This window comes from Nelusetta ayraudi, unplaced genomic scaffold (genome assembly GCF_046127955.1).
Source record: "Nelusetta ayraudi isolate G7.1 ecotype Tasmania unplaced genomic scaffold, CSIRO-AGI_Nayr_v1 ptg000136l, whole genome shotgun sequence".
NCBI lineage: Eukaryota > Metazoa > Chordata > Actinopteri > Tetraodontiformes > Monacanthidae > Nelusetta > Nelusetta ayraudi.
Window position 1 is genome coordinate 655661 of NW_027466186.1, and position 27162 is coordinate 682822.

Here is a 27162-nt window from a genome sequence, read left to right on the forward strand (position 1 = left end):
GAAGAGTCAACTGGGCGGAATGGGGATGCCGATGGACACACACTGCATCTGGGACCGTCACCCAAGGTAAACAAATGCTCAGGGAGCCATCTGGTTAAGACTGGAGGAAAAAGGGTGCGGGAGTGCAGGAGAGGGTGGGAGGGGCAGTGGGTGGAGGAGAGGGTTGCGACGAGCATAAGCATATGGAAAAGCAGATTTTTCCTCTCCCTGCAGCGGTCGGGGGAAGGCAAATGTCAGCATGCGCTGCGTCCACGCTTGACTGTGCCGCGCTCGGCACCACCACCTGGCCCTCCTTGCTCAGCCACCGAGTATGGGCAGCAGTGACACTGCGCAACTTCTCCCCAGGGTGGGCACAGGGGACGGTGGAGGGGGTGGGGGGGAAGGGTGCGGGGGAGTATTGCCGCGCTCGGGATCATCCACACGCACGCGTGTACACCAACACCTCCTGGACCCCCTGCTATTTTTCACACAACAGACGCACAAAGAAACGTCGGCCTTGTTGACTTTGATAAGAGGAGTCGGACTTGGAATTGGCAGGAGAGGAGAGGACACCTGCGTTGTCTTGAGCCCCGAGACAAGAAAATCCCGACTCGGGACTCGTTGCCACGCTGAAGCCGGCATCGTTTTAAAGACTGCGTTGCGCCCAAAACCTACTGCTCTCATACCTGCACGTGCATCAGACGTCACACATTCTGCAAACTTAAAAGTGTGAAGTCAGGAGCAACAAGATGGTTTCTATAAATCTCCCCATGAATCTAGTTCACCGTTGGACAGAGAGAGACCGTATGGCCGATGGGCTTTACGGCTGCACGTGGACTTACAGTGCAGCAGCGCGGAGGACCAAGGCCAGCTCCTTTCATGCAGAGCAGGCAGTCAAGAGGAAGGCCGAGCAACACCAAATGTCTTATTAATCTGTTAATTTGTTTGCGGCCGCAGGGCATGAAAAGCCTGTTTCCTCGCCATCTGAGGCCAAGAGCAGCCAGTGCAATGTCACTAACACACACACACACGCACATGCATGCACACACACACACACACACGCGCGCGCGCGCGCGCAGCTCTGCTACCCACTATCTGGCCTACTTATGTGCTGCGGTGGGAATAAAGAGTCACCCTTGATTACCTCGATAAAAGCACCACCAGGGGACAAGCATCTTACTGGCTGCTCACTCGGCAGAGCCAAGGTGAAATAAAAACTATGTTTGCAACATCGAATAAACAACCAGGGGCAGGGAATCGGTGGTGAGAACGCAGTCATACGACGGTCTAAGTGTTTGTCAATAAAAAGGAGAGGAAAAAGCACCGACAGGCACCTGTTCCTCTTTTGCAATACAGACACAAATGTCGTCCTTTGCCTGCGTTTACTGAAAAAAGGAAAAAAGTGAGAATATCTGCAATGTTCGAGATTTCAATGTGGATACTGACACAACAACGTGCTTAAGTCATTGCAATTTCATGTACATAAATATGTATGGTAAATGAATACACCGTACATACCATATATAAAACATTTCTGATAATTGCCATTTTTGGTTTGATTGTATCTAGAAAACTCATCATTCAAACTGAGCAGAGAAAAGATTGCACATTTTCAGCGGAAGCTAATGCTTATAACTTCTTTTATTCTTAACCAGTTACTTGTATCTGATGGAACAGATCGCCACCCTGTAAGGAATGAAATAAAACTCTGCAAACATTCGCAGATGGCGGCCCTCTGGAATGGGAGTCTCCTTGAGGTCTCTTCCCACTTGGGACTTTTTCCTGGTCACTGTCGCTTCATGTTTGCTCTAGGCAAGCGGGGAGAAGCCAACCAGCCAGTTGGTATCTCTTTGACTGTGCAAAGCGCTTTGAGTCGCCTTTGGATGTGATTAAGCACTTTATAAATAAAAGATAGTTAACTAACCATTACAGAAAGAGACAGTAACGTGGTAATTATAACCATCAAATAAACAAACCGGAATCTACAGACACCGACGAGAAACAATCCCTAATACCTATTCAGAGCCAACATTTTAACCCTCTTAACCCTAACCCTAACAAACATTTAATTTGCTCCACAAAGACTGCAGCTGTGTTACAAGCTCAAATCCCTGAGGTCAATTTGCTTTTTACTGGGACTCTGGTACTTGAGCTGAAGGCCTTGATGGTGAGAGAGCACAGTTAATCGATTTTCTTTCTCCGCCGAGCTGTTGTTGTACAAAATTATTACAGATTCTGAAAAAAATCCTTGCTGAGGGGCTTTTGTGGACGGGGTCTATAGGAAAAAACAGCAGCTTCTCCTGAAAACATGGCCTTCGTGCTGAAATGCAATTTCACAAGCTTCTCGACAGACAACAACTGCCTATTTTGCCATGACAATGGCAGCCTGCCTCTATACCCAGTTGGCCGACCGGTGTGGAACAGTTGGGTGGCAGGGAAGGTGACAGGTAATTTAAAGAGGCAAAGAGGAGAGCTGTAGGTATTGTGGGTTGCTGACTGACCAAACCTTTCCCCACCGCTGCGGACCTCCGGCTGGCAGCGTGCCCTCTGAAGGGCTGCTCAGTAAATCTATGGATGCAGCGACGCACACAAAATCACTTTATAGAGAATATGTATACAAGTTCAAGGCGTGCTTGTCATGTGTGCATTTTGAAAAACAACCTGAAGTAGCTTCATCATTACAGAGCAAAAAATGTTTGCAAAGAGCAGCTGAATTGGAAGTGGACGGGCAATGAAATGTGTGCTATGACCAATTCCTAAAAGAGATTTCTTCCTCTTCTGTTGTCGTCCTTTGCATCCCAGAAAACGCAGTGTGCTTGGGTGTAGCCGAGTGACAAAAACCATACAGTTGCTCTAAAATCTCATTTTACTCAAAGAATGTCAAAGAAACTGCAAACTCCTGAAGGAGGTAAGCTTTGTACTAGAAGGACAAAAGTTATTCAGATTCAGTTCCTGAAGGGCCTCTGCTTCTTCTTTTTTTTTTTTTTTTAGACAAAGAACACAAAGCTCGGAGTAGTAGCTGAAATGCATAAACTAAACACAAGACAAGACATAATTGGACGAAAATGCATATCACTGATTAAAAGAAACCGGGATATGAACAGCAGCCGATATAATCAACTCCTGCAAAGTATTCCGTAGTTCATGTGTGCGAGCGTGAGAGAGAGAGAGAGCGAGAGCATCTCCATGTTTGGTGTTCGTGTCCACTGAGACATATTGCGCTCCAGCTGTAAAGAGACTCCAGTGCCGAGACTTGTTGAGGACCCCGGCTCCCACTAGTGCAGCGCATGGGCCCAGAGGTGGTGAGACACACAGCACTTTCGCCGAGGAGGCATGGGACGGAAACGGATAGCGGCGGAAAGACAAAGAGCGGCGAAGCCCTGCGCAGCTGCTCTTGTTCTTCAGGGAACCCAGCCGCGAAGCATCGCTCAAGCGCCTAATTTCTCTAACGCGTGCAATCATGCGACACGCAGGGCGGGGGCGGGGTGCGTGTGTCGGGGAAGGGGGGGGTGATATGACTGCTGTGGCGTCACCCCCTCAGTTCTGAAACTGTGGCTGGCAGAGTGACGGTGGACCAGCCTGACTGGGCATCGGCATCTGGACCCTGACCACTGGCACAGCCGCTCGGCTGAGGTGGACGGCGGGAGCAGAGTGGTGATGTGGAACACTGCGGCCGGCTCAAGCCTGTTTCAAGATCTCTCTTCTTAATAAATGTAAAATAAGAGCTTTGCAGGGCTCTGAGGGCCAACAAAACTATCTGAGCTTTTTTTTTTTTTTTTTAGGAACAAGCTGCAGACAATTATTTGTGAAATTTTAACATTAAATGTTTGTTTAAATGTGATTTTTTTTTTTTTTTTTTTTTTTTTTTAATAACATCTAACATGTCGGGGGATGAGCGCAACAACCATCGCTTCTGATGACCACTACCACCAGGGGGAGCAGATGTACTGTGGCCAACTCATATTAACAGGTAATGAATAAAAATAAAAAAAATGTATGCATTAGGCTGTACAGAAGTTGTTAGTTGTTGTAGAAAATGAGCAGTGAGCGAACATTTGTTTGTCCCAGCGCACAGCTGGGTAATACTGAAAATGATCATCATGAGTATGTGTGTGCTATTTCATTCAAATTTGCATGGGATGAGAAATTAAATAATAAATGAATGAATGAATGAATGAATGAATAAATTAATAAATAAATAAATAAATAAATAAATAAAACGTTAGAAACTGCATGATTCACTTTTTTGCCCAACCAACTTCTCTAAACAAAACGAAAAGCTCCGTTGTGCTGCTGTCCGATGCCTTTCCGTCAGATCCCCTAACGTTTTTTCTGTCCAGATCCATTTCAAGACCGACTCTATACCGCTTTTACCAGATTTTTAATAAACAAGGTTGATAATAACATGCCAAAATATTCCTGGAGCCGAGAATAAAGAAACCAAACTTGGATCCTGGTGACATTGCAGGGGTGCCCTTCGTGCTTCGGCATGCTACGGAACAACCGGCCCTCACGGGAATGTAGCCTGAATGAACTGATACAGAGACTCTTTTACTATTTCTAGAACTATTATAAATTGGTTCAGGCCCGACCTGGCAGACACCAAGTCCACATCCTTGGTGAGTTTTAATGAATCTATTATTACCGTGAGAGCTCAGGCGAGGCGCGATTCAAACAATCCAAGAAGGGCCAAGGTACATTTTCATTTTTTGCAACAATTTTACAAAGAACTAATTAATTTATCCCTTTTTTCATGCAGAAGTGACTGTATCACCTCTGCCACTTTGAATACATAAATCAATTTATGTGTTTCATAAATGATGTACTTCACGGTCATTAAAGTGTTCAGTCAGACAAAATACTAACCTTGCACACTGAGGTGGAGCAGACTCTAAGTTAATAGGCGCATTAAACTGAACTGCGTGTTCAAGGACAGTCACAGTGTGTCTCACTAAAGATGTTGTTTCAGAGTCAACTGCAAGCGTTGAAATGGCAACAGATTTACATTACGTCTAAAAGTCTTGACCTTTGGGAGGCTTGCAGGACACCTTACCTGATGTCGCCTTGACAGAGTGCCTTTGTAGAAAGTCCAGAGACTGAGCCAAAGCCTTCTTGTTGCAGTGAGTGGAGAGTTCCTCGTTGCATTCAAAACACCTGCCACAATGACAGCCACAGGACAATTGGTACCATCGTAATATGTGCAGGATACCGAGCCTCAGGTGCTCGTGTTCAGCAGTTGTAATAGAGTATATCTTTAACTAATTGCAGAACTTACAGAGTAACATTAACTATTTCAGTGCCTGAAGTTAAAAAGGCACTTTAGTGTTTTGGTACTGTTACACAACAGAGTCGTGATGTTTCTCACCAGGCCTTCCATGTGCTCAGGCTGATTGTGATGCAGTGAGACTCTGAATGAAAAACTTGATGGTGTTTGACAGCGTGCTGGATTCCGGACTGGGTGCAGCCCTGCAAAACAGATGCATCAAAATACATTCAGGTCAATGCAGTACAGGTACTTTCTCAACTCAAATTGTAACATAAGCAGCCATTATATGTTCACTGTAAATGTTCCAGAAACAAAGTGTTGAACTAGTGTAGATACCTAATGCGTGCCGATGTATCCGTTGAAGCAATTTGTTTAGTATGGTCCTGCATATTACCTGAGTGTCCCCCTGCTGCTGTCACCTAACAGTCTCAGCTGCAACTTTAGTGATTGAAAGCTCATTTAATAGCAGAGCTTTAAATGGCTCTGCTATTAATAATGGCTAGGTTACACATTAGAGGTGGGAAAGTCAGCAGGTTCACCTCAACTAATGGAGGGCCCGCTTTAGTGCCAGTACACTTGCTCATTTTTCATTACTGTATGTTAACCTGCCAATTGGATGGATGGAAATGAGCTGGCTATAATCTCACATATTTATATTCATAAGCAATATGCGCTGTGCCCGTCTTAAATTAATAAGTCTGAAATCTTCAACAAGGCTGCTCGTCATCAGTGAACTGTGGAATAAAAGACAACCTTTTTAAACACGTGTCAACATTAAAACAATTACCTGGAAACCACACTTTAAGCAGACTACAATGTCATTAGAGGCTCCTGGCTCTGAATCGATCATGGTCCTCTCCTTGAGACAGTCCGAGCACACGAACCACACACTGGATAGGACTATTTTTTTCACCGAGTTCAGATCCACAGCCTTACTCACATGCTGGCAAGTCAACCCTGTAAAAATCACGATGCAGAGTAAGTACACGTCAATCACTGTTCCATAGGATGCCATATTGGTGCCTTTCACAAAATTTTGGAGTATCTAATTCTTTCTCTGTGCAGACATTTCAGCTGCTTACCACTGACTTCATCAGATGACTCCTCATCTCTAGGTTTTCGCGGTTTGTTTGTCCGCTTGGTCATTTCGGCGGCTTTCAAAGAAAAGGGGTCCTTGAGCCGCATCTGGAGCTCTGGATGAGAAGACAGAACAACAATATGCAGAGGACCTTTTGTGAAAGCATCCACACAAATCTTTAATTCAACAAATACTGGCTAAATGTAGAAAGCTTACAACAATTTTCCAGTTCAATATTTTTAATTACAGGGGCACGCAAAACGGAGCAAAGGTAAAGTACATACAAGTACATGAAGCATTTTATCTACACAGGCTATGTTCAAAGTGTGACAGATCTATTATTTCCAGGACTTTTCAATTTAAATGAAACGCTTATAGTGAGATATTTAATCGAATTGTGATTTTGTCACAAGTTCTATTTGGCGGGGCCAGGTTGCACTTTTTCTGCAGTGAACTTCTTTAGAGAATGGCAGCTGAAATTAAGATGAAAGGTCCTATACAGCGTTCTAAAAATGGAGGGTCAAATGTATATATGTTCACGTTATCATCCAAAACGCTAGTGCCGCCAAGCATCTTAAATCGCAACCAACTAAATCACAAAGCTTCACACTAAGGCCAGATAACTGGGATGCTAAATGATAGACGTTGACACCCCCTGCAGAAACATCAAATGTTTTTTTCGTATCATATCTATTTTCAAAGACTCAACTTTATCATTCGGCAAAGCTTAACGGACTCACCTTTTAAGATTAGCTCCTATGTTGACAGTATGCAGCTAAAGCCAACCGTGAGATGTCAACTCTTCCTGGCTAGCAAACAGGCTAAACACATTAGCTCCTGGGAGCTTATCAAACATTAGCAGTGTGTTATATCTAACATATAAGGGACCACCATTTCATTGCGGAACAAGGTGCAAGGCTCCGGCTACTCAGAAAACAAATTCGCTAAAACATTTCTTGGCTTTTGCTTTTGACAGTCTAGGTTTAGTCAAGCTTTAGGTTGAATCGGCTAGCAAAACCCTTTTCGACATGTGACGCACTACGGCAGCTCAGGTTGGCCCAATGCTGCGTTCGCGTGCGGTGGAAAATCTCAGAAAAATTTGGAAAACAATATGGACCCCCATTGTGTTTTGTATATATAACAGTATTTTTGTGAATTTACAACGAATTCTGAAATAGATGAGAGTTAGCGTTCTGCTGTATGTCAAAACGCAGTACAAGTCAAACTTATGTTAATTTACATACGGTTCGAGAACTTTGAGCAGCCAAAATTGCAAAAAGACAATTTCGTTGATGCATGTAATATATTTCTTTTTAATTGAATCATCGTAGCTAAGACACCCATTTCGCTCCGATATCGCTTTTTTTCTGAAATACTTCCCTAACATTTTAATTGTCTTACTCGGTGGCCGTAATATAAACAAGAGTACCCAAATGCCTCTCAATATAAACGGCAAACTTTGTCCTTCGGGACTTCCGTACCTAAGCGAACGTTCGGGTCATTGCAAGTTGAATGAGCGGAAGTCTGGTGTATTTATATATGGTCGCCTCGCGCAATACTGTTTAACATTGACGTGTGATCTGTAAACGCTGGATTTATCGTCACAAAACTGTGTATTTGGCTTTAAACCAGTTAGCCATGAATCTTGGTAGCTGTCGAAGGTTTGCCGGGGCAGTTCCGCGGCTCCTGTGGAACATTAGCGGTACTGTCCTTCCTCGGACGCCCAGCACGGCAGGACGGAGCCTCACGTCCAGTCATGTCAAAAGTCACCCTTGCTGGACATGTAAGTCTTCGCCGTGGTACGAGTCGTTACACGTATTTCCAGAGTGTGCGAACGTAAAACTGTAATTCTGAGGCTCTTGTGCACTGACTGTGTGTCTGTTATGCAGCATTGCTGCAGGTCAGCAGGTTCAGTGCAGCGCCACAGGGCACAGATGTGACATACAAGCAGCTGAAGCAGCTTCTGGCTGGCCGAACATCCGCAGTCATAGATGTCAGAGAGCCCTGGGAGCTCAGAGAGTACGGATTCATCCCGGGCGCCATCAACGTGCCCTGTGAGTGGTTCCTGAAATAGTACACATAAGACAAAATTCATGTTTTTCTTTGCTTGTTTGTTTTAGACATAAGTTATGATTTCTTACCAGGGATCTTATAGGTCCACTTTGTAAACCAATGTGTTGTCTAATGCGTGTGTTGCGTTGTATGTTACGAACAGCAAGTCTAAAATACATTTGGATTCTTGTAAATGACTATATTTCTGAACCTGTCGTTGACTTTCCAGTGGGACAGGTTAAAACTGCCCTACAGCTGAGCTCAGAGGAATTCAAAGAAAAGTACGGTGGGGAAAAGCCTCAGCAGACTGATAACATCGTGTTCAGCTGTCTGGCAGGGATCCGGAGCAAGCAGGCCCTCGACGCAGCCACCTCTCTGGGATACAAAGAGTGAGAGTTTTTTCTCTCGGCAATAAAACAATTTGGTGATTGTTTAGTGACAGGCTCTCACTGCACTGTTGAGCTATGTTGGTTTCATTTGTGGATTGCGTTAGATGTGAATAATGTTACTGAATTCTGTTTTTACTGTAACAAATCTAGTAAATAATCTTTAAAGTTTATTTCTCAGGCCCAACGGTGCCGTGTTTAACTGTGTTACTGATGGAACATGGTGAAATTGCAGTGTCAAATGGGACTAGAAAAGTTTCATTATTGTTTGTCGCTGAATGGTTTCTATTGTGCAAGTTTAGTGGCTTTTATTTAGTTTATATATTCCTGACTCAAGGTAATGTGTAACTTTTCCTCTTGCCTCTTCCTCCTAGATACTAAATGTTAACAAATTTATTTTGTATCCCAGTTAACATTCAAAGATCCACTTTTACACTTTTTTGACATTTGGCAGGAAATGTAAAACTTTGAATTCAAATAAGAACACAGTAGAATGTATGATTGTAGAATTGTTGACGGTATGACTGTAGTATGATTGTAGAATTGGTGACAGGACTTTTAAGTTTATCAGACATTATCTCAAATGTGTCAATGCATTTATATATACATATAAAAAAAGGAACCAAATGCTTGTCTTATATTTTAGCACTGTGCTGATAACGGTTACATAGTTCTTCTACCATATGGCCTTTGACCTTTCAGTGTTGTGCAGGTTGACAGTTCTCTCATATCAGCACTGAGAGAAAAACATACTTATCATTAGAGGCTAAAAGTTCATTTTTACACACTCTAATTTCTGTCAAGTAGTGGCAGTAAATCACCAACACATGCTGTTTTATTTTTGTCTCAGCTTTGTTGATGCAGACAATTCTTGACTGTCTTGTTTTTTTCTTATTATTTCAGGGCTCAGCATTACCCAGGTGGATGGCAGGACTGGGCGGATAATGAGAAGCATAAATAATCTAGGGCAAATTAATGAGGAAGGACACGTATCTGTTCTAATCAGACTCAGGATTGAATATATGAAGGCTTCTAAAGAGGAAAGGAAAATGTGAACTCACTCTAAAGCCATTGATTTCAATTAGAATCCTCAACTCTGAATTCCAAAGAGTGGACGCACAGGGCTCAGTTTACAGCAAGAGCAACCACATCTACTGTAAAAAAAAAACAAACAAACTAATAATAAGGTGAGGAAACCATGTCACTTGAACTCACCACTAAACTCACCTGTGAACAAGATAGAAAATGTATGGAGTTTTTGAAACCCAACATTATATTAACTTGAATAAAATATGAAACTGTTTCTTTGCAGTATGTCTATGCAGATGTATCACTGTGACCCTAAACAGTCTCTTTTGCATTACACAGACATCTAGGAAATTTATATTGTAAATATTTAACTGTTGTTTATTCATGCCAACATTGTTCAGTAATTAAAAAAATACATTTTGACAATTAAACAATTTTGTTGTTTTTATTTTTAGGCACATTTTTGTTCTTGTTTTTACTGCAATGAAAGACCTTGCTTTAATTAGATGGTGTTCACTATTTAAATATGTATTATGTACGCACAAATTCTATGTGTTTTCTTACACCACCCACATAAGGCCCCATGTTATGTTAGGCCCCTTAACCTCTTTATCTCTAAGTGTGAATGAACTCTCCAGGAATGAGACAGGATGACACAAGTGTCAGTGAGATTACTGCAGTGTAATTTATTTTTATATGAGCCAGTTTGGGGTTGCACTTTAACAACATCAATCAATCATTACACATATGATCCTGCTAACATCACCCATAAACTGAGTTTCCTTAGAGGTCACCCTGATGACTGGTAATGTTGAAACACAGCTCTGGAAATAACTGGAAACTTTGTGAAATCATAAAGGGCACTGATACATCTCCTAAATTCGAGGAATTGGAGGAAACACGCCAGCCAGATGATCATTGGACACTGAACAACACACAGCTGCCTTATTTTTTTACCTCCAGACCAAGTGAGAGATCAACAACTTAAAATGAGGCAAAGAGAAGGCTAAACATCCTGGAGTTCTTTCTAACATTAACCATGTGAGGCTCTCAACCGAAGACTTAAGATCTGAAATTGTATACAATGGGATTGTGAGGTTTTCTAGCACAAAGACTACTTCTTTAACAGTGGCCCTGGAACTTGTCCACTTCTCATTTTATTGGGTTTATAAATGATAAAAATTCTGCATGAACATGAAACAAAAATATTTATTGGGCCAATTGTGATTTAAAAGTGATATCACAAGTTAGACAATCAACGCAGGACACATAATATGAATACATCTCAAACATGACAAAGCTAAATCTAGGCTGTTGAAATGATATTTATACAAAAAAAGAGAGGAGAAAATAACCCCATCAGCTTTCAGCTTTGGGAGATTTGCCAAACATTCAAAATGAAGAAATACCACACTGATGAGCTATTTGGTTGCAACGTGAGAATAGCTGATGAGCAGAGAGGGATGGTTCACATAACTGATTGCATCTTCCCAAAAGTCCCACACTACTGTCAAGGCCTGAGGTCAGCGGAAGAAAATAATCTGAAAGCATTATTTATGTGTCAAGACAGGCTCCAAACAAAAATATTACCGTTAAAACAACCTGTTTTTTCTAGGCAAAATAATAAAACCTTTTTCTATGAATTTGCATATAAATTATAATCATTTGTGGGTGTTTACTATTGGGTTCGTTTTTACAGTAAATTCTAAGCGCACTGCAGTGATTGACCCCTTAGCCAAGTGACCTTGAGGTATTGAGGAAGAATGGCTCGGAAAAGACCCAAGCACTGTTTTCTCCTTTCATATCACTGTGCCGTGTCAACCGTAAACTCCAGACTGCACCCCCTTATTGTGCTATTGCCCCCTTAGAAGCAGTTAATTCCAGTTTCCCCTCTCCCTCTCTCTCTCTGCATGGTCTGGCTTTAATATATTGGGTACAGACCAGACTAATAAGTACTAATTTACGTCAAATCTTGCCAGATCTCTTTGTCATTCTACAGCGTTATTAGCTCACCCTCCAGCTTGGGTTGCAGCATTCAATTAAAGTCCCCCGTCCCATCACAGCAGATCATGTCAGTGCTGCACCTACTAACTGTTCTGACGGACCCTGCCTGCCGAGCTATCTGCTGGTCAGTGCTGTATCAGCTATGGATATATTAAAATCCAGGTGCATACCATTGTTTTCCTCATTAAATGTCCATTGTCCGTCAGTCACATTCCGACTAAATCGTCATTGAATGCCATCACCCTCTAAATCTTAAACCCCAGCCCTTCTCATAACGAGCTGCTGTCAGATGTTTGAGCAGCAGGTCAGGCCTCACTTGCAACAGACGTTCGAGATTCCGCAAGTGTTGGCTCATGAAATAAGCTGTGTCTGACAGGGTTGGGACACGACAGGCAAGGGGGGGGAGTATAAAAGCTGGGGCTGGGACCGGACAATCAGGACACTGATCAGCCGTGAAGAGCAGTAAACCACAGAGGGAGCCTTCTTGACCGTCTCTGTCGTCTCCCCTTCAGTGAACCAGAGGCAACGCAGTCGCTGTCGCCACCATGAGCTGCAGCCCCGAGAGGATCTCATCCTACCGACGTCACTTTGAGGACAGCGGCAGCTCGTCCTATCAAGTCAGGGTCTCCAGCCCCTCCCCTATCAGGAGAGATGCCCGCTTTGCCTCCACGGGGTACTCCCGTACAGCCGGGTCACGCACCATGCGTGTGGAGTCAGTGGGTCGGAGGCCTGTCTCAGCGACTCGCAGGGCAGGCATGGTTGGAGCAGGGTAAGCTCTGTGGGATGAAGTACTTCCTTTTTTACTGCAGGGAGTGCTAAAGAGTAAGGTGGCTGGGTATCAAGAAGCTTCCTGTCATTTCCAGATGTTAATTTAGGCTGTACAGGTTCTCATCAGAAGCTGTGTAAAAGATGGCTTGCTTCCTTCTGTTTTACTTTCAGTTTGAATACAAGAGCCCTAATATGTGTTGGACCTGACGGAGAAACACCAATAGATCTGAATGCAGCTGCGGCCGAAAACCAAGAATTTCTCAACACCCGCATAAGCGAAAGGCAAGAGATGGTTGTCCTCAATGACAGATTGGCAGTGTACATTGACAAGGTAACAGTGCGAGAGAATAGATTTGAGGACAGCGATGATGAGAAATGTACTGGCGTAGAAAATAGATTTTTCTCCTGATCCTTGCAGGTTCGGTCGCTTGAGCAGCAGAACAAGTTACTGGAAGCAGAAATCAAGGCCTACCAGGATCGCTTTGAGAAGCCAACAGGTTTACGCCTCTTGTATGAAGAGCAGCTGAGGGAGCTGAAAAAGGTTGCCGAGCAGATGAAAGTTCAACGGGTGAGACAGAATCCTGCAAGCCACAGGATCTCAGGTGCTCAATGAGCATTGTGCATGAATTCTTTCTAAAGGGCAACGTTTTACACTTCACTGAGCTGTAGAAGATCCATCCGAGCAATAATACAAGACGTCAACTTGGTGTTTTTCAAGGTTCCTCACCTGGTAAGAGGCCGATATCTGGCAGGCAGGGGGAAGAGGTGCCGGGGCATGTTAAGCTGTCATGGAGTACAGCTGTCCTGATCACGCATTTGGATTTTAGATTTAGAAAAGGAAAAATGAAGTTTAAATCAAAGAGGAGGCTCATCTACATTGTTGAACACACATATTTTTAGACAACCGCATCACCGCTGGCCTTTTGGTTTTCAGGATGTCTCCTTGGCAGCCAAGGCGTCCTCTGCTGCTCAACTACAGGCAATCAAGATAAAATATGAGGAGGCAGTGGAGCTGAGAAGGAAAGCCGAGTCTGACATTGAAGCCTTCCGCCCGGTAGGTGCAATCCACACATCCGGTATCCACAACATCAAATTAGTTTACAGTGCAAAATCTGTCTAAAATCCTCCCTAACAATGACATGTTTTGTCCAGGATGTTGACAAAGCCACCTCCTCACGCATTATCCTGGAGAAGAAACTGGAGCAACTGGAAGCTGAAATTGAATTTCTTAAACGGGTTCATCAACAGGTGAAATCATCTTTGCGTGACACGTCACATGTTCAATTACCTCAATTTTTTTTTTGATTATCAGGGATTTTCATTTCGTCTTGCAGGAAATCGACGAGCTGATGAAACAAATTTATTCTGCTCACGTCTCCGCTCAAAGTGCATTGACTGTGCCTGACCTGGCCACTGCTTTGAAACAAATCCAAACCCATTATGATGACATGGCAGCCAAGAATCTCCAGGTGAGATGATCACACAGCAGTGAGACGTGACAGAGAGGCGTAAAATGCAAGCATGTTTGATTGGTTTCATCTCCTATCTGTCATAGGACATGGATTCATGGTATAAAACCAAGTTTGAAGATCTGACCAATAAGACGACAAGACATGTAGGCAAAGTGCGCAGCATTCGAGAGGAAATAACAGGTGCTAAAAAAGATGTAAGTATTAAAAGGGAAATTTGATTTTAAATAAACTTTAATAGACTTTTTAAAATCCATTAAAATTATTTTGTTTAAAAAAAATGAAAGATCCAAAGCAAAGAGCATGAGTTGGATTCCCTGAGGGCCAGGAACGAAGCACTTGAGGCCCAGATCCGAGAGAAGCAAGAAAACTGCAAGAAGGAAGTGGAAGAGCTGCAGGTAAAGAACCACCTCGTCAACTGTGGCTGCTGCCGTGCTCCCAGGGATCACACCTGCTCACACCAGAGCAGACTGTGAATGCGTGCTTAACATCATGTGCACAGACGCAGAGCATGAGTGACAAATTATTCACATTGGCTCCTGTTAACAGGCTCGGGTCGAGGCCCTGCGGCTTGAACTGAAATCCACCAAGGAGAAAATTGCATTGCACCTGCGTGAGTACCAGGATCTCCTGAATGCCAAGATGTCTCTGGAGATTGAGATCACAACGTACAGGTAAGTTAAGAACAAGGATTGAACTACATTCAGTCAATAAGCATAAACTTGTATAATTTTGTACTTTTTTATATCTTTTCTCCAAGAAAACTTGTTGAAGGGGAGGATCTGCGTCTCTCAGGCATGATGGGAACTCTGTCACTGATGGGCATGAGCTCTATTGGAGCAGCAATTAGCTCTGCTGGAGGATACTCGGGCAGTGCTGGCGGAACGTCTGGAAGGAATAGCGGAGGTGGTCATGAAAGAGACGGGGGTACCGGAGGTGGCTCAGGAACGAGTGAAAGCATGGGTGCAGGTGGAGCTCCAGGCAGTAGTTTTGGAGGAAAAGGTGAAAACATGAACGCTGGAGGTCTTGATAAAAAGAAGGGGCCTGCCAGCGGAGGGGCTACAGATGCTGGTGGTGGATTGGGTGCTGGAGGAATAAGCGGCACTGAGTCCAGTCATGGCGGGCGTGCAGTCGGTGCAGGTGCGGGAACTGGGGCAGAAGGCAAAGGCATCGACGGTGTGGGTGATGCAATCGGCAGCTCTGTGGCATCTGGTAGCCTGGGCACCAACGGGGGCAATGATAGTGTTGGCAGTGCATTAGGCAATGGGACTGCAGGAGGCAGCGGTCAAAGTCAGAGGGGCTCTGGGGTGAATGGGGGAGCCGGAGGGGCGAGCGGAGGCTATGTAGGCGCACTGTCGCACACTGGCGGAGCGGAGACGGTTGGTGGAAGGATGGAGGATACTAAAGGTTCTGAGCGTGTATCCAGTGGCAGCAGCATTGACGCATATGGGGATCAAGCTGTGGAGGTGACGGAGAGAAGAACTGTACTCATAAGGTAAAGGCTCCATCTGTAATTTTTTTGGCCTATTTTGTTAATTTTTTTTTTTTTTTACATGAATGACAGAGAGAGAAACTTTACTACTGTGCTTGATAAAGAATGTAGAACTGCTGTTTAGCTGTAAAAACGTGCCATGGCTAAGTCAGGTCTCTGGATTTCCTTTGTTTCGCTCCCAGAACGGTCAAAAACAAAGATGATGTGCTGGAGATGAACCACAAGGAACGGACCTACACCATCAACGGGGCGGCCAGCGACGACTGACCTGAATGACTTCCCAAGTGACCTCCCTCTGCCCCTAAAACCCGACGCCCTTCCGAGCTTTGCGCTGACCACAACCCATGTCTGGACACTGACCTTTGCTCTCTGCCCTGGAACAGAAGACCACGACTGACCTTTGGCTGAAGAGCAAAACCTCCACTTCATCGGGTTTTTAATGCCTCGCTAAAAACATTCAGCATGGTCTCCAGACTTTTGTGTGCCTTTTCCTGCCTCCATCCAGAGCTGCTAATAAAGTCATCAGCATTCAATCCTTCTGTCTTCCTTTGTCTTTTCAATGTTTAAAGATTCATTAAATGTGCATAAAGCTGCGTAACAACATTTTCAACTGTTTAGACCCATATTAGAGGGGGAAGCGAGGTGCCACGTTACATTGCTTTGGTTGATGAAGATCTGAGCAGGGATGAAGAGTGTTGAAAATAGCAAAAGTAGCAAGAGAAACGCAAAGCACAGAGTCACCTGAGGGTTGATTCCGCCGCCTTGACACTCTCTGCGGGGCTAAGGCATTCGTCATTCACATTTGGTCATGCAGCGAAGCGACGGCACACAGCCGTTTTCTGTCCTCATTCCATCCACATCTACACCTTTTCCTCCTGCCGCTGATTAGGAGAGATCCGATCTGGCCAGCAGATGTCAAACACAGTCAGTGTCCTGCTCTGGGGCTGAGGGCAGAGAAACGCAACAACACACCAACCATCAAGCACAAACTGCGGCAAAAAGATGAAAACAACAGTTATAACATTACTGTACCACTGCTATTTTAGGATTATTATTATGATTATGATGACACATCTGACTGATGTCATAAATATGTGGGCCCTTGAATCTTCCTCCACAGTGACGGACAGAATTAGAAGAAACGTGAAACATGTCTTTGCTTGCTGTCTTACATTTTACTGCTTTGTTAAACACTCGTGGATTCCTCCCGAATTCTTTGTATATGACCAGAATACATTTATTATTCTACCTGAAAGATTGTATTTTTCCTCATGAAAACATTTAGCAGGACAGTTTGATCAATTTTTTGAATTTATTTATTTAAAAAAAGGGAGGAAATTAATAAATATACAAAAACAGCATTATGTAAAGCTAAAAAAAAATAAAAAACAGGAACAGAAAGAGAGAGAATAAGAAAGTGAAAGAGAGAGAGAGAGAGCTGATGGTGCATGTGTGTGCGCCTGTGTCTGCAGTGCGGAGCTATCCATGGTGCTTCTCCTATAAGCACGAAATGACGATGAATAAGACTCTTCATTAAAATTAAAGAATTCAGAATTTTCAAACAATAATGACAAAACAACAACTAATTTCATACTAATACTGAAATAATTAATTAACAAGTATAGGACAGGTTAAGGTTGCTGAGTGTATAATGAGGTTGTTGGTTCCATTTGTTAAATTCGTTATTTCAGGAAATATGTTTTAAACGCTAAAACGGTAATAATAATAATAATAATAATAATAATAATAATAATAATAATAATAATAATAATACTGAATGTTGTAGTAGTACTGCTGGTGGTGATGTGGTGAACAAGATATAACTGACAAAATTTGCGTGACAAACAACAACAAAAAGAAATAACCGTGACTTGTGGCTAAATATCGGGCCATTATTAAAACAAGGTTATGCGGGACTTTAAACCTGCTCTTTGCCATTTGACTTGTTTTTCCTCACGCTGTTTTGTTTGCACGTATACTGCAAAAGCCAACCAGGTCAGAAAAACTCTGTTTTGGCACTGAGCTGCGGGAAAGATCCCCTTATTTTCACCAGGGAGAAGGGCAAAAGTTGTGACTTCCTTTGAAACCTGCGATTTTCTATCACTTTGTGCACATGCTTTGGGTGGCTAAATCCCAATTAGGGTCGGTTGACACGGTGCCCTATTCATCCAGAGCCCGGACTGCATACATTTGCCTAGGAATGAACTCCTCTAATAGATCTCCCGCTAAATGCGTTGGACAGCAGAGAGAATCAGCCTGAGTGACACGTTCTTTCTGAGGCGCTCGAGTGAGAAAAGGTATGAATTTATAAGGTACACCGAAACATATCAATTCTCGCAACTTCGCGCGCCTTTATCCGCGTTCCCTCATGCGAGACAAAGTGAGTTTAAGTCAGGGAAATGTGGCTCGGAGACGAGGAGGGGGAGGAGGTGGGGGGGAAATAGGCCCGGCGCAAAAACATTGTAGAGACTTTGAATAACGAATCGGTGCAGCCCACTTTGGAGGGTGAAAAGAGTGAATGCGATTTGAATGAAATCACGCATGAACTGCGTTCAATCAGGTGCCGTTTACTCGGGGCTACTCTCTAATGCGATCTTGAATATTAGTCTGGGTTAAAACCCAATCATGTCATCTGGTGGGAGTCCCATACAAGCATAATTACTATTCAAACGCGTCGCTAATGTCCCACCCGCATGAAGGCAGCTGGTCTTTTCCTTGGCAGGCTGCATCTTTCCCCACGATTCTCAGGGAGGTAAAACCGCCTGATGCAACAATAAAATAATGATTGTCAGAGGCATTGAAAAAGGAGGAACATAAGTAACATACCACTCGACGGTTCGCCCTTTGGTTCGATTGCGGACTGTCATCTGGAAGGAAAATTACAATAACTTCTGAGTGTGTTCAAGACTTCACATTTTACATCGAATTCAATACATGATTATAAAATGAGCTGAAATATATATATATATATATATATATATATATGTATATATATATATATATATATATATATATATATATATATATATATATATATATAGTAAAAATAAATCAGACGTGGGGATCCGTGAGAAGTAGGCCACATGCAAAGTAGGACAATGATTTGGGCTCCTCTGAAAAGACCCAAACGAAGTTTATGGGGTCGACATAAAAAATGTGTTTTCTTCTTCAGAGCCCCAGAAGAGAGCTCCTAAATGGTAGGCCATTGAAACCAGTCCAACAGACGTGCTGGTGAACCCTTGGCACCCCTCAAGCACGGCGAGGCGGCATGAATGAAGATCCCTGGTGGGGTATTGCTCTGCGTATTTGCCACGTTGCTCCGCAGACAGGTTGTTCCTCTATATTCATGGCCCACTAATGGCCAACCAGTTCAATCAGAGCCCCGTCGTTTAGACAGTTAAGCCCCCCCCCACCACCACCACCCTCCCACCCCAATCCCTCCCCCTTCTTTAAAAGAGTTGGCAGAGGCGGCCATAAAACGCCCCCCACCCCTCGTATACTGCTTCTCAGCTCGTTTTTTAAGTTCATAAAAGACGTGCGCGGTCCATTCAACCGAACGGGGCTAGTAATAACGCTTCAGGACTTGTGATGCAATTAATCTGTCTCTCTCTCTCTCTCTTTTTTTTCAAAAAAAAAAAGGGAGGAGAAACAGTGCGATACCATATAATCCCGTTTAATTTTCCATCCCATTTGTCTTCAACTCTTTTTTCATTTCCGTCTGAGCCTTTTGACCGATCCTCGAGACCTCACAGTGCAAAAAAAAAAAAAAAGAAAACGAAAAAAGAGCGGATTCACCGCAGCAACTTCGGACCCAACGCCGTCACTCCATCTTTCACCGAGAAATAATGAATGTCACTGTGGAGAGGTACGGAGCCCTTAAAAGAAACGCAGGGGAGGATGGGATCCAGGCCCAAGTGGCCAAGTTGTTAATAAATAACCCCACCGCACAGCCAGGCGCAAACATTGCGGCCATTGATGAGATTGTTCGCGTGTCGCTCGCATCTCTTTGAGCGGCTGCGGAGCCGCGGCGAGGATGCCTGCGGGAGACACACAGAGGGCGAAGATTGATAGAGTTTATTTATCTCGTGAAGACATTCTGACGCTCATCGCAGGAAAAAAGAACAAATATATAGATTTCCAACTCAATGTACTGGTAATTTATCCGTTCGTTATTTGTTGCATATCTCCAACTGGTGCCGTCTTTCAAGGTTTTCAAGATGTGGACAGGTCAAAGGTCAGCATGTTCATGGTCCGATTTGATCGGCCGCGGATTCTTCTCCTGCGGTCAGACTCACCAACCGCAGCATCCAAAGGTCAAAGCAAGTGGACACAAGCTGGTGCACAGAGCCACATGTTGGTGGGAGGCTCCCCCTGCTCCTCAACACCATCGGCTCCCTTCATCACTAAAACACAATACGAAATTATATATATTTTTTTAAATACTCTGAGCTCGGTGTCCTTCAATTCGGGACACAGCATTAACTGAATTATGAGATTCAAGAGAAAATATCTTAGATTTAGATCATTGCAGCTAAAATTATGATTTTCTTTTTTTTTCCTTTCAGATCTGTAATTTTAAAGCTTTAAGAATTTATAAGTATGTGAATTCAAATAAAATGAAAACGTTAAATCACAAAATTAAAGATGCAACAAAAATAGAAATTAATTAAATAAAATAAACGTGCAAAGACAGATATTTTTGCACGGATTTTAAAACACCACAACGCAAAAACAAAACATCGTCTTGTCAGCGAATTCTGATGCTGCAAGAGGAAAATAAACAAGAAAAGCACAATAAGCGTGTTGGCGGCAGAGGATGATGGCTATTTTTTTTTCTTCCCATTTCTTCTCCTCCTCTTTCTCCTCCTGCTGCTGCTGGTGGCTCTGCCTTCTTCTCTGCCGCCTGCAATACCTGCCCGATCCCAGCCCGGCACACGCCGAGAGTCAATAGAAGTTAACAACTCCTCGAAACTTCCCCGCGTCCTTTTGTCGCTGGTGCGGAGACAAAAGGAAGGAGGCAGAAGAAAGCGCTTTGAAGTGCATTAAACTCACAGAAAGGCAGCCAAGTAGATTTAAAGTAGGCCCTGATTCCAAAAAAAGAGAAACACTGGCTTGAAAGGGAAGAATGGACCGGGGCCGAGGATTTATGGAGAAATTATACAGTGGATGTGTCAGTAAAAATATCGGAACTGTCTGGAGGACAAAGCCACATGCTGAGGATTAATGGTCGCTCCGGACCTTTGATTGTGCGCCCTCTTTTCTCTGCCCTTGACAAATTGGATTTTGGGGATGGGAAGGTCGCCGGGGCTCTTTGTGTCTCTTGACCGTTTTTTTTTTTTTTTTTTTTTTTTTGGTTGCAATTCATTATGCGGCATGCAGGGTGGGTGAGTGAGTGAGTGAGTGAGTGAGGGAAAGTCTCCATGTGACCGCGCACAGGCGGGCCTTCTCCTTTGCAGCTGCTGCGAGAGTCCAACTCTCTCACAGTGGCGAGCTGCAAAAACTCCCGGACCACCGCTCCCCACCACCACCACCACTACTACCACCACCACCACCACCACCACCACCTCCCTAATCCGCTACAGTCACAGCATCACCTCTCGGCGCGCACACACACACACACACTCGCATCTTAAGCAACAGAGCAATAGAGGTCGAGGTGGGACGGGTGGGGGTTGCGGGGTGGGGGGTGGTGGGGTGGGGTTGCGGCTCCGTCACTAGAAAAGCCGGAGAGCAAAACGCCACCGCGTCACTTTGAGGGCGGATATCGGCCGGTCCTCACTCTCTCTCTCTCCTCCTCCTCCTCCTCTTCTCCCTCCTCCTCCTGTTACTTTATACTTCCCTCTCGGTCTCCATCCAGCCTTCATGGTTCTGATCTCGCCCCGCGCCATGCAGGCCACCCGGGCGTCCACCACTGTCAGTGTGTTCGCGGACTGCAGCATCCCGGCGGGGCTCCGGATAGGACCGGTGCCCGGCATCTTCAAGCTCGGAAAGTACGTGTCGGATCGCAAGGAAGTTGGAGCGAAAAAGAAGGTTGGTTCCCTCCCGCTACTTTATTTGCAACTTTAAAGCATTGAATTTAATTTTTACAACTGTGTGATTGAAAAACGAACCAACACCCAAGGCTTAGTTTAGAACTTTAACGCCTCATTTTCGAACTTTTTGCAGTTAAATAATAATAATAATAATAATAATAATAATAATAATAATAAACAATTTAATGCAAACACCCTATACTTTCTTTAAAAAAAAACCTAGACTATACAAACCGATATTTTAAAATGACATTTTTGTGGCCTTTTACCCAAATGCAAAAAATAGGCCATTAGTTTGCCCATTAAAAATATGGGTTATCAAATGAATCAAACCATTGGCTATTTTACTCAAACTGAGCCGTGTCCAAAATTAAAGGGACCGGCCTTTAGCTGCACTGTCAAACTCCATCGGGCCCTCCCTTATTAATTGGTTTGGCCTGTCAACTTGGAAATAATTGAGCTCCATTAGTGGCCGACTTGTCAGTCTGTGCTTCTACTTAACCGGCCTAATGGGCGGCCGGGGCCGCTGTGAGGGATTTCATGCCCTCAGCCACCTCACATTTCATTGCCTGGCGGGCCTGTTACCCCGATGAGCCGTTTAATTTTAATCTAATCCGGCCACATAAAGATGGCACTGAAGCTGGGGCACGCAGCCTTGGGCTAGGGGTGGGAGAAAAAAAAAAGAAGACATAGCCAGGAAAATTAATATTTACCCAAACATAACATAAAATCAAAAACAACATGAAAAGGGAAATAGAATAAAATAAGAAAAATAATTTATTTAAAAAAACGCATTTTCCCCAGTCCTCAAAAGTGGCAAAAGTCAAAAAGTAACATCACTGGCGAATAATTTTGAAAATGTAAATAAACACACTGAAATAGCCCAACTTTCAGTGTGCATTTTTTTCTTTCCAGGCACATGATTTTTTTTTTTTAGCACATCTATAACTGCGTCCTGTTATTGTTGAAGCTGTCAGCGCTTGTGATTGATGCGTCTAAATGCGTGGCCTCGGGCTGCGGCCGATCATCAGGTGCAATCTCTGTGTCAAATGTCGCGCTTGGATCTTTAATGTCCTTGAACAGTTTAGAAACGCTCTGACACTCCTCAAATTCGTTTCCCATATCAACTCAATTAGGCCCGTGTGTCTTTCTCTTTAGTAAATTATCAGCAGAGCGGATAAAGACGCATTAAGCGCGTTTTGGTCATGCGTGACAGAGGAGGCAGCAGCAGCAGAAGCAGAAGCAGCTCTTGGCATTCATCGCTGACAATATTAGTGACAAATTCGTTCGATATAAAGGGGGTGAATAGATTTATGACTGAAAAAACAAAAACAAAACACACAGTAACCGGGCCAATGGGGATGATTATTCTCTACATTTTAAATCGTAAAGCTGCACTATAAAGAGGCAGAACAACTTTTTTAAAAAAAATCTTGTTCTTCTTGTGGTGGAAATGAATACGAGGTCCGCTGGTATTTTCCCACCAGCTCGCAAGATCGGTCTTATTCAGAACCGTCTTCTGCACTTCTTCAGATTCGCTTGGTTCGCGGTGAGTTTGTGGACGAGTCTGGATGCCCGATGCCCGACTGGATCGGATTCATCCGCGCTGCCAGGAACAGCCAGGAACAGAACCTGGAGGCGGTGTCGGATTTACCTGGCGGACAGGTACATTTTCCATTATATCCCACTTTTACACACACATTTTTTTTTAATTGTTTATTTATTTTTTTCATTTCATTTTGGACACTTGACTTAACTCTAGTTTCTACCTCTCCCCCCACCCTTATCCTATATCTGAAGATTTTCTACCGCGCTCTGAGAGAGATCCCAGCAGGAGAGGAACTCTGCGTTTGGTACTCGAACGCTCTGGCCCAGTGGTACGACATCCCCACCACGGCCACCCCCACACACGACGAAAAAGGTAAATGGTACTACGAATAATAATAATAATAATAATAATAATAATAATAATAATAATAATAATAATAATAATAATAATAATAATAATAATTTGAGTATGAGATAGCTAAAAACTTACCAAGCATCGATATGCTAAGGGCTCCATCGTTGCGTAGTTAAATGACTGCCAATATGTGCATTCTCTCCTATCGTTCAGAGATGGAAATCGATGGTGTTGTTTGTTTTGCCAAGGCCGATCCATTTATTTATTTATTTTCTCATTTTCTACCCAGACCAAAATCGAAAAAGCACGTTTTAGCAGCGTTTTAAAACGAAAAAAAAAAAGGAAAATCCTTGGGCAAAAAATAACGTTTTGTTCGTTTACATATAGAAGCAACAGGCCTGCAACGTTCGTCTGACAATACCTCAGTCAGTAATTATGTGATGTTTCTTTGCACAAGTCATTATGTAGAGAAAATAATATGAGTGCTTATGAATTTATTATTAGAAATATTAATTAACTGGCCAATGTGTCATTTTTTTTTTGGCAAACAGCCAGCCAGTCCGTATGGTCGAGTGACGGGAATTAGTTTTTGTCGTTTGGGGATTAATCCGTAATCTCCGAAGACACCAGCACAACAAAACCTAATTCTTACTAATGCTGATGAGTTTATTATATAACCAATTTTACTAGGGAATTCCATCATCGAATGACGATTTTGCATTGTAGAAAAAATGAAAAAAAAACACGGAAAACAAAATAGTCTGCAAAACAAAAAAAATCAATTACGAGCGAAAAAATAAAACCAAAGTGAAGTGTCTCGGTGTCTGTGGGTGAAGAGGAGGCCACGGGGATTCAGTGGCGAGATGGAGGTTAACAAATGTCAGCGCGTCATTAATATTCATGCATTCAAGAGCAGATAAATTGAAAAACAAGTGTTTCACGGTAAATTAGGGTGGGTGCGTCAAGGTATTGTGGCCTAATGAATGCTAACTTTTATGTGGGGTGTATATTGCCCTGATTCTCCGACTCAAACACACCGCGTGCATGCGCTCCTGGACATACGCTCGCCTCCCATTATTGGGGCGTCAACAGATGGGCCGCGGCCATTGTTTTCCCGGGACTCGCGATTTCAAGCAACAGCTGCTGTCACTTCCACGGGAAAGGGCGCAGCCAGCGAAAGTCCCGGCGCTCAATGCGACGGTTTCCGAGCGCCAGATTGGGCAGGGCGTTTTTGCTCTTTTGATGGCCGTCATAAACAATGGGCCCCGTATGAGGATTACAAAATCATTACAGCTATATTAACCCCCCGAGCGCCTGTCTGAGGGGCGGTGGGGTGGGGTTGGAGTGGGGCGGAGTCACCGAGATGGCCTCTTGTGTCTAGCATCATTTGGCTGCACATCTTAGCAACCGGAGCACATCCATTACGGCCAAATTTAAATCGCATATTAAGTGGCGCCAGAAGGGGGAGTTCAGCGTTTTAAAAAGGACGGGATGTTCAAAAACTGGACGTTTGGTTATTTAGACGACATAATGGAAAGAATAAAGAAAATCCCCGAAAGGATTCAATGAACTTTATTGTCATACCCGTTCACATTTGCACGTTGGTGGTACGAAATTAGGACTCAGGTCCCGGTAAAAGCCTAAATAAATCAAAATGTTAAAAACAATAAAATAAAATAAATAAAAAAAATCTTTTTTTGTTGTTGAAAAAAACAAAAACAAAAAAAGCAAGGTAAAAAAAAAGGGAAAGTATTCACACGTACATACAAATGTATGTACAGGTAAAAACAGTATGAACCGTGTACATAGTATAAACAGAACAGATATGAATAGTATGTCTAAAAGTGTGTATTCATTAAACTAATGACTTGTTCTTTCCAGGTGAGGAGCGCTACATTTGCTGGTACTGCTGGAGAATCTTCAAGTACCCCAACACGCTCAAGGCCCACGTGCACTTCCACTGCGCCCTGAGCAACGGCCGAGGCTTCGTGAGCGGCGAGCAGGCCAGAGGCACCGAGACCTTCAGCAGGTCGCCCAAATCCGGGGACATTCCCAACACCTCGACCTCCCCAAGGGGCGGTCACGGCAACTCGTCAGTGTCAGAGGCGGCCAGGCGGCAGGTGGTGGTGCCCACCTCGCCCTTCCCTTCCCTGAGCAAGGCGAAGAAAAGCAGCTCGGAGGACCAGGACAGGGCCCTCGACATGAGCGTCACCTCGGCCAGGAACCAGGGACACATCCTCGGCCTGGGCGGCGCCGCCTCCTCGGTGCTAAGCACCATGGGCTTCCATCCAGGTGTGCGCTCCGCCTTCAAACCCACCGGTGTGTCCAGTAAGGCCCCGGGCTCGGACGCCTCCAGAGAGGAGGCGGCCGGGAAGCTGGCCAGCCTGAGCTTCGGCAAGCTCATCGGGAACATGAAACCGCTCCGCACCGTCGGCGAGGCCCTGAACGCAGGCGGGAACGGCCCGCCTCCCAAGTGCGCGCCTGCCATGCTGGACTCCTCCGCGTCCTCGATGGTGCCGTGCGCCAACGCCATCCGCGGGTTCCCCCTGCTGCCCCACATGGAGGAGGGCTCCGCTTTCAAACACGTGGAAAGTCGCATGCACTCGGCGCTGTCGCCCAGCCGCTACCCGCACATCCCCCCCGGACTCCACCTGGAGAGGTTCTCGCTGCCCCACTTCGACGGCGTCAAGAGCTACGGCGGCGACTGCAATATCCCCCTCATGCCCTTCACCGTCTACAACGGGGAGCTGCTGTACAGCTCACCCTACTATCCGCTCAAGTTCCACTTCGGCAACCTCCTCAAGTACCCGGAGTCCATGTCCTACTTCGGCGCGCCGTCGATAAGCCAGGACCTGGGCTCCATCGCCAACATCGACCGGGAGATCGCCATGCACACGCAGCAGCTCTCCGAGATCGCGGCGGAGAAGAACCGGACGAGGCTGGATTCGATGCCAGCCGGCAGCGCCGGCAGCGCGCCGGTGCCGGGCAAACCCAAGAAGGGCCACCTGTGTCTCTACTGTGGCAAGCTGTACTCGAGGAAGTACGGCCTGAAGATCCACATGAGGACTCACACCGGCTACAAGCCGCTCAAGTGCAAGGTGTGCTTCAGGCCCTTCGGCGACCCCAGCAACTTGAACAAGCACATCCGGCTGCACGCCGAGGGCAACACGCCGTACAGGTGCGACTTCTGCGGCAAGGTGCTGGTGCGGCGGAGGGACCTGGAGAGGCACGTCAAGTCCAGGCACCCCGGCCAGAGCGTCAAGAAGATGGACGACAAGGCGGGCGGCCTGTTCGACGACGCCGAGCACAAGAGCGACAACGACAGCGACGTGGACGTGTGCTTCACGGACGACCAAAGCGACCAGGACTCGAGTAAAAACAATGATTGAGAGGCGTTCACGGCCACACACACACACACACACACACACACACACACACACACACACACACACACACACACACACACAGAGACAGAGAGTCAGAGACGTTTCACATCCAGTGCACGGTGAAAGGTGTCATTTGAGTCCCGTGTTGAGTCTTCAAACATGGCACAAGGCTTACAACCAGGGCGCACGACTCGCTGTTTCCACACCGCTTCCATCTTACTAAAATTCATATACTTTTCTTTACAGGACAAACAAATAGTTTGGAAATTTCGATAGCATTCCATCAGTCTGCCATCAGGCGAGGCGTCTTGCTCGACG

At 44.7% G+C, this 27162-nt stretch overlaps 4 protein-coding genes across 6 annotated transcripts in view; 3 read left to right on the forward strand and 1 right to left on the reverse strand.

Annotated features, from left to right (window-relative positions):
• Window positions 1-7537, reverse strand: part of usp45 (ubiquitin specific peptidase 45) — a 28913-nt gene extending 21376 nt beyond the window's left edge. For all 3 annotated transcript variants that reach the window (XR_012925318.1, XR_012925316.1, XM_076012884.1), the window contains exons 1-5: window positions 7064-7537; window positions 6328-6438; window positions 6033-6202; window positions 5345-5445; window positions 5033-5133 (exon numbers count right to left, since the gene is read on the reverse strand). Coding sequence is in view for 1 of the 3 variants with exons in the window: in XM_076012884.1 (XP_075868999.1) it covers window positions 5033-5133; window positions 5345-5445; window positions 6033-6202; window positions 6328-6430 (475 nt within the window). In the remaining 2 variants the exon portion in view is untranslated. The remainder of the gene's footprint in view (window positions 1-5032; window positions 5134-5344; window positions 5446-6032; window positions 6203-6327; window positions 6439-7063) is intronic.
• Window positions 7538-7796: 259 nt separating this feature from the next.
• On the forward strand, window positions 7797-10224 carry tstd3 (thiosulfate sulfurtransferase like domain containing 3). The gene is made up of 4 exons (XM_076012887.1): window positions 7797-8106; window positions 8213-8377; window positions 8605-8764; window positions 9665-10224. The coding sequence occupies exons 1-4, from the start codon at window positions 7962-7964 to the stop codon at window positions 9720-9722; spliced, it is 528 nt and encodes a 175-aa protein (XP_075869002.1). The 5' UTR covers window positions 7797-7961; the 3' UTR covers window positions 9723-10224.
• Window positions 10225-12176: 1952 nt separating this feature from the next.
• Window positions 12177-16034, forward strand: LOC142879450 (desmin). Its single transcript, XM_076012773.1, has 11 exons — window positions 12177-12563; window positions 12746-12893; window positions 12981-13130; window positions 13497-13616; window positions 13715-13810; window positions 13897-14031; window positions 14118-14228; window positions 14319-14429; window positions 14581-14705; window positions 14792-15526; window positions 15706-16034. The coding sequence occupies exons 1-11, from the start codon at window positions 12340-12342 to the stop codon at window positions 15788-15790; spliced, it is 2040 nt and encodes a 679-aa protein (XP_075868888.1). The 5' UTR covers window positions 12177-12339; the 3' UTR covers window positions 15791-16034.
• A 5209-nt stretch (window positions 16035-21243) lies between these two features.
• prdm13 (PR domain containing 13) lies at window positions 21244-26927 on the forward strand. Its single transcript, XM_076012859.1, has 4 exons — window positions 21244-21553; window positions 23089-23220; window positions 23356-23476; window positions 25340-26927. Exons 1-4 carry the CDS (start codon window positions 21386-21388, stop codon window positions 26845-26847), a joined length of 1929 nt encoding a protein of 642 aa, XP_075868974.1. The 5' UTR covers window positions 21244-21385; the 3' UTR covers window positions 26848-26927.
• The last annotated feature ends 235 nt before the right edge of the window (window positions 26928-27162 follow it).

Excerpts from the sequence above, each read along its gene's own strand:
- tstd3 (XM_076012887.1), top strand. The coding sequence starts at position 7,962 with ATGAATCTTGGTAGCTGTCGAAGGTTTGCCGGGGCAGTTCCGCGGCTC. Across the intron at positions 8,378-8,604 it reads GGGCGCCATCAACGTGCCCT|TGGGACAGGTTAAAACTGCC; the intron begins GTGAGTGGTTCC and ends TTGACTTTCCAG. Across the intron at positions 8,765-9,664 it reads ACCTCTCTGGGATACAAAGA|GGCTCAGCATTACCCAGGTG; the intron begins GTGAGAGTTTTT and ends TTATTATTTCAG.
- LOC142879450 (XM_076012773.1), top strand. The coding sequence starts at position 12,340 with ATGAGCTGCAGCCCCGAGAGGATCTCATCCTACCGACGTCACTTTGAG. Across the intron at positions 13,131-13,496 it reads AGCAGATGAAAGTTCAACGG|GATGTCTCCTTGGCAGCCAA; the intron begins GTGAGACAGAAT and ends TTTGGTTTTCAG. Across the intron at positions 14,430-14,580 it reads AGGAAGTGGAAGAGCTGCAG|GCTCGGGTCGAGGCCCTGCG; the intron begins GTAAAGAACCAC and ends TCCTGTTAACAG.
- prdm13 (XM_076012859.1), top strand. The coding sequence starts at position 21,386 with ATGGTTCTGATCTCGCCCCGCGCCATGCAGGCCACCCGGGCGTCCACC. Across the intron at positions 21,554-23,088 it reads AAGTTGGAGCGAAAAAGAAG|ATTCGCTTGGTTCGCGGTGA; the intron begins GTTGGTTCCCTC and ends GCACTTCTTCAG. Across the intron at positions 23,221-23,355 it reads CGGATTTACCTGGCGGACAG|ATTTTCTACCGCGCTCTGAG; the intron begins GTACATTTTCCA and ends CTATATCTGAAG.